The sequence below is a fragment of the Octopus bimaculoides genome, chromosome 17 (assembly GCF_001194135.2).
Source record: "Octopus bimaculoides isolate UCB-OBI-ISO-001 chromosome 17, ASM119413v2, whole genome shotgun sequence".
NCBI lineage: Eukaryota > Metazoa > Mollusca > Cephalopoda > Octopoda > Octopodidae > Octopus > Octopus bimaculoides.
The window spans coordinates 9,197,300-9,204,206 of record NC_068997.1 but is presented as its reverse complement, the minus strand read 5'-3'; the positions used below and the strand labels follow the sequence as shown (position 1 = coordinate 9,204,206).

The 6,907-nt window shown below is 32.3% G+C and overlaps 1 protein-coding gene across 1 annotated transcript in view; it reads left to right on the top strand.

Moving 5' to 3' along the window:
- LOC106869578 (myb-like protein O) overlaps window positions 1-6,668 on the top strand; it is an 8,246-nt gene extending 1,578 nt beyond the window's left edge. The window contains exon 2 of the mRNA XM_014915375.2: window positions 4,918-6,668. Within this exon, the coding sequence (XP_014770861.2) occupies window positions 5,160-6,317 (1,158 nt within the window). The 5' untranslated portion in view covers window positions 4,918-5,159 and the 3' untranslated portion in view covers window positions 6,318-6,668. The remainder of the gene's footprint in view (window positions 1-4,917) is intronic.
- Window positions 6,669-6,907: the final 239 nt, after the last annotated feature.

The window sequence follows — 6,907 nt, the reverse complement described above, 5'->3', positions numbered from 1 at the left end:
TATTTCAAATAACAATTCTTTAGGAGAGATCTTTATCTATGACCCCCTTGTTTGCTTTAAACTTTTAAGTTTGCATTATTTTCATTTCTATATTACTATTGCAGTGAATAACCCCAAAACTCCTTCAAACATATATTTTTAATAAAATTTCACAGAAGTTTTAACTGTCTTAGAAGCGAAATTTATTTTCATTGTTTTGAAGATATAAATTTAAATTCTTGACAGTTAGAATACTTAGTGACTTTCTATGGGTTTGTATGTGTATATGTGTGTGTACATATATATATATATATATATATATGTATGTATATATATATATACATATAAAGCCTTATAGGTACATATGTGTGTGTAAATATTTGTGTGTATGTGAGTATGTGTATATGTTTCTGCATACACATATATACTAAAGATCAGCTAAAAAGAAAATACCCACACTGAACTATTGAGGAATCTACAGCTACTCTATCCAGATTACAATTTCAGGTTTATACCTGTAATTATTAGGACACTGGGATGTGTAACACACTAGACAAATACCAGTCTTGAGAAATTAGGCTTCTCAAAACCAAAAAGGAGGAAGCTTATTCGAAGACTATAGTTCCAATCCATTACTGGAACCGTAAAAATCTGCAAAACTTTCCAGAAGTTTATCATTTAAGTATGTATGAAAATGTCTAGACATGCAACTATATGCATGAGAACACATACATAAAACATAACAGACAAATCTGCACATATACATACATACATACAAAAATACCCTGTTGATGTTGAAATTCCAGTGAAGGAGACTTGGATCTAAGTTAGAAACCGGTTCTTTCTCTGTTGGCAAGAAATCTTGAAATAAAACTGAATAATGACATGCACACACACACACACACACACACACACACACACACACACACACACACACAAAGTGCATTTCAGAAGTTTTCGAACCATTTCAAGAGAAATTAATTAATTTCAAAGAAATACAAAGCTCTAATTTTCTTTGATGTAGGATCTTCTGACTTGAATGCACTTGTTGTAGCACTCTAGCCACTTCATGAGGGCCCATGGGAAGTCCTTCAAAGTGAAGCTGTCCAGGACCCTTGTCACAGGCTCCTGTGTCTTCAAAACGACTACCACTGAGGTTCTCCTTCAGCTTGGGGAACGAACTAAAGTTACAGGGAACAAAGTCTAGATTGTAGGGAAGGTGAAGAACAGTTTTTTTTACCAGGATTTTTATCACTGAGTACCCTGGAAACAAACTTTGCACAAGTTTTGCTCATGTTCAGATCATTGTGAATAATTCTGTGTTTAGTTGCCACACCAACTCCAAACAGTTTATTGTCCTTACCATTACATGATGCTCTTCACCCAGAAAATTGTGAATTTTCTCAACCAGCTCTATCTTCTGACATTCCTCTCCCTCCTACACCTCTAATCATCTCTCATCTCCTCTCTACTGTCCTTTTTAATATTGCTTTTGAACCATATTTGCTCCCAGAAAAGAAGAATGTTACCAAATTAATCAACTATACTTAGATATTTAAAGAATGCAGGATTGTAATCAATATTCAATGCAAATTTCTTGAAAGATGCAAGCTACATGTTAATATGACAAAAGTCTGAGAAATATGTTAACGTAAAAAAAAAAATTATACTTGATTATAACTTAAATGTTAGATCTGAGATTTCTAATAAATGCAAACACTTCAAAAAGTTTCTTTTGACAAATTAGAATAATACATAATTAGGAATGTGTTTAAAGGATTATAATTTGAATTTTCTTGTATGAAACTGAAACCTCAATTCACAAGTAGAATACTTAACCTACAACCAAGTTAACTTAATATCCAATCACTCTTATACTCTTATATACAAATATGTATGCACTTAATATTTGAATTTTTAAGCCTCTAGTGCAGAATCTAATTAAGGTATCATGCGCACACACACACACACACACACACACACACACACACACACAGTGATAATATGTCTCTATAACTCTACTTAAGTAACCCAATTAAGTTCAACATATTCATCTTTGCTGTTTCCACTTACAATTATATCAGGAATATCTAGAACTACAAGACTGAAAATCTAACATTTAATTCCAAATATTTAAAAGTAAATCTCTATCATAAATTTAACCTCTTCTCCTCCAAATTTACACTATTCTGATAATGTCTAATATGTATTGCCCTGATTAAATATTCTGCTTTATCCCATTAGCGTTAATTAATTATTTAATTATCCATTTTAATAACCTTCATAATTTTAAGCTTTCCCATCATAATTATCTCACTCTAAGATATCTCTCATTCATTTACAATTACCTTTCACTATTAATTTGTCTTTGTGTAAACTTATAATGACTTATCTCCCTTCGCCATGATTTTATCTGAAAAACCATTCACTTAACTCCAACCTTATTTTATTTTCCAATGTTTTTTATTTCATTTTCCAATTTTTACCTTTAATTATATCCAAGAATAATTCCTCCCTGTTTATTGCTAAATCACGTGCAATTCATGTTGTATTTATACATTGATTTCTTAATGGGGCCACCTTAAACTTGTTGTCTTTCTATCACATATTGAATTTTTGTTCTCTAATGAAGATCTGCATAGAAACTTATGCCATCATCAGAATTAATTCTTTATACACATACATATATATGTATATTTTAATACCTATATATATGAATACAGATATATATATATATATATAATGTATATATGTATATATTATCTGAAATATATAGTATGATATATCCATCAGGGCTGATCTTACCAATTAGTTTCACGCATATGTATATATATGTGTGTATATATATATGTGTGTGAGTGTGTGCGTGTGTGTGTGTGTATACATGTGTATATGTATGTATATATATGTGGGGGGGTGTTTGTGAGTGTGTGTGTGAGTGTGTGTGTGAGTGTGTGAGTGTGTGTGTGAGTGTGTGTGTGTAAACACACACACATGGACATAGGCAGATGCAGTTGAGTTGATAAAGAGAGAGTAAAAGAGAGTGAAAGAGAGAGAGGGAATGAGAAAGAAAGAAAGAAAGAAAGAAAGAAAGAAAGAAAGAAAGAGAGAGAGAAAGAAAGAAAGAAAGTGGAAGTGAGAGAGAATTCTGCAACTGCTGCAGTTTGAACATGCGTTATGGTGAACGTGTCTCTACTTTAAAAAATAACCTCCAAAGGAATAAAAGCAAAGTTATGTATCAACATAAACAGCATTAATTTCATGTAAACAAAAAAACTGTGAATCATATTGTTTTGTCAATGTGTGCTTACAAACATACACAGAATATTTTGTAAAATTATATAACTTCTTTTCTCAATGTCTGTGCTTATTTGGTAATCTTAGATATTTTCTCAATTTTTTTGTTTGTTTTTATGCTGTATCTTACACCACCTCAGGTAATGGATATCATCATACACATGCATATGTCTATAGATACACACGGGCACACTGACACACAGACACATATACAAATGCACCCATGCACACACATACACACACACACCTACTTGTCTATGTACATACAGACACACACATGTTTATATACATATAAACATATAAACACATGCCTATATATACCTGTATATTACAGTCTTATATATATATATATATATATATATACTCATATATAATTCATATATTTAAACTATATACTGACACACGTCTAACATGATGTAATCAAATAATTTCAGAACCAGCTTTCCAGTTTTGTTTTTTCTCTGTGTACTCTGTAATCTTTGTCACTATGGAGACCAGTGGAAGAAAACTTTGATTATAATATTCAAGTTCTCTTCACAACTTTCTCTTTCAATGTATAAGGATGCACACTGAGTTCTAAACACTGGTTCTAAATACTGGTTATGCATAAAATTTGCACCAACAACAGTAACAATGATAGCAATAGAGAGACACATATATACAGAAATATATTGGAGCAATGAGTGAAGGAGAGACTCTTTAAAGCCAGGTTTAATGACCACAGGTCCTCTTTTAAAATCCAAGGGAGGCACAACATTATATGACATTAGCCAATCATATGTGGTGGTTAAAAAAGGAAGGGACACCGTGCAAAATCAATTGGAAGTTGCTGGAACAATCTAGACTAGAAGTTCTAAATGTGAGCAGTACCACCCCAGGGTGGTACTGGGCATGTCAAAGGGTTTGTTAAGCTTTAGGGAGTGATGACACTTCTTTATGCAGCTGTCCTCATCCATATGCATCACATGACCAAACCAGCACAGTCTTTCCCTCTTGCACACAGCCTTTGATGCCTCTTATACCCAGTTTTTCTCTTAAACCATTTACACTCTGTTGTACATGAACACTGACATTACCCATCCAGTGGGGAATGCTGGCTTCATTTCTTTCAAGCCTTTGCATGTTCTCTTTAGTCAAAACCCATGTCTCACTGCCATGTAGCATAGCTGTACATACACAGGCATCATACAACATGCCTTTCACTCTGAGAGAGAGCCCCTTAGTTACCAACAAAGGTAGAAGCTCTCTGAACTCTGCCCAGTCCGTTCTTATCCTAGATATGTAAGAAAAATGAGTAATGGAGTAATAAATAAATAAACACAATACAAAAGCAAGTCTTTTGTCATTTTGTCATTCTCATTATATTCTTGCTAGAATAAGTTTTATTTTCCCTCAGCTTTTAATAATGTTTTCTTAAAAACAGTGAAACCTTGATTTTTCCCATACATAAATTAGATTAATTTTTCTTTCAACATAATTATCATTAATGTACCTATCCTTGACATCATATTTGTTATCAGTTTAATGTTTTATTGTTATTGTTAATACTATTGTTGTTTTTGTTGTTATAAATTTCTTCTTCTTTTAACCTCTCTCTCTTTCATTCTCTTTTCCTCTCCCTCTCTCTTTCTCTCTCTTCAGACACAGGAAATGTGAAATCTTTTGCCAGACTTTGTGATAACATCAATAGGGGCAACAAATGTTTCCGTGACTCTAAACTTTTGACCTGTTATCAATCTTGTTCCACTGATTTTTGCAATAATGGTAACCCTGACCCCAGTTCTTTGATCATAATAGATTATTCTTCAGCTGCACACACTGAAAACAGTTCCAGCCAAAGAAACTCTTCTGGAAACTTTGATCCAAACCGTAAAAGATTTCTTATGAGAAATAACACTTTTCTTCAATCAAGCAGGCAATTGAAAAAGAAGCATAATTCTATCAAGTTAATAGATTTTCACTTTGAAGAAGAAATTGATGATGCCAACCCAAAGAGAAATCTATCAATCAGTGCAATGCCAATGAAGAATACAAGTGTAAATATAATAGACAAATTTAGAAAGAAGCCGTTTGAAAACAATTCTTTATCTAGCTTTGGAAATGTCTTTATGAAACCACAGCCCTATTTAAAAGATGTTGAACTTTACATGGCAAATAATTCTACAAAATATCCTCAGACAGCATTTGAACAAATTGCACAAAATCAGTCTCTTAGTATTACAGAAGAGTTTACACTGAAAAAATTGTCGACATTTGCAAATCTGGCCAACGATTTCAATGAAAATATTTCTAAAGAAGCAAATGAAGCTTTTCATGAGACTTCAACTGATAATGTTTCCTTACATTCAAAATTTAATGATGACGATGATGAGGAGGATGAGGATGAGGATGATGATGACGACGACGATGATAAAACAGCTGTGCAGAATGAAATTCTAGCAGAAAGCAATTTTTCTGACATGAATTTGGTAACAAGAAGTGACGGTTCACAACTAAACAATTCACAGGACAACTTGGCTCTTCAAAAATGGATAGAATTTGAGATTTCTCAAAGGAGCCAACAAAATGGTACAGTTGTATTGGAAGAAATTGCCTTAAACAATACTTCATCACTAGCAGAAGTGTTGAAATCACTGTTGTCACATAATCAAACCTTGCAGAACAACTTCATCACAGATATTTTGAACAACAGTTCCGCAGTGAATACATTAACTCTTGCTTCTACAGTAGCAACCAAACAGCAGGAACTGCCCTTGGCTGATGCTGTCTTCTTATCTTCTGATTCAAATGACATCATAAATGGCAAGAAAAAATTAAAGAACAATGAGAAAAAAATGGCTTTTGAACGTAAAACAGATATTGACAAAAAGGAAACATATAAAGAAAATGAATTGAAAAGAAGAAAAAATGTCACAGCAAAACACAAAACTAATGTTACTGCAAATAAATCTACCATGAATAATGGGATGGAAATATTAACAAGCAAACCAGAACTTCTCTTTGTCTGCTTGCTAAAGTTATCAGCTCTAATATTGTTCTAGTAGATGCCTTAAGAAATCCATTTCTGTGTTACAATAATATTTGCAGAAAATGTTTTTTAAACACAAAATAACCAAATTTATCGATCATATTTCATATTTCAATTGCAATTTCGTTTTTTTTATTGTTTTTTTTTTCAATGTTTTTCTTCCTTATCTTTTTCTTTCTTCCTACAAGAGTAATATTTATGACATAACAAGCTATTTGTTGTTACCGAATTCTTTATATTATGTAACATCACACTGAAGACCATCAGTTTTCTCAGATACATGGAAATAATAATTTTTTTTTTTTTTTATATTTCATAAATTAAATAAATGTATCAATCATTTAATTTAGCAAATAAAGATATTTTTCATTTACTTTATGTTTTATTGTGCAAAATATTTTAAAAATCTGAAATATGTAAAAAAAAAAATTCATTACTGGTGTGGCTGTGTGGTAAGAAGCTTGCTTCCCAACCACATGGCTCATATTTTGGTTGTGTGGTTAAGAAGCTTGTTTTGCAAAGAATTGGTTTCAAGTTCAATCCCACCACATGACACCTTGAACAAGTGTCTTCTACTATAACCCCAGGTCAACAACTGCCTTG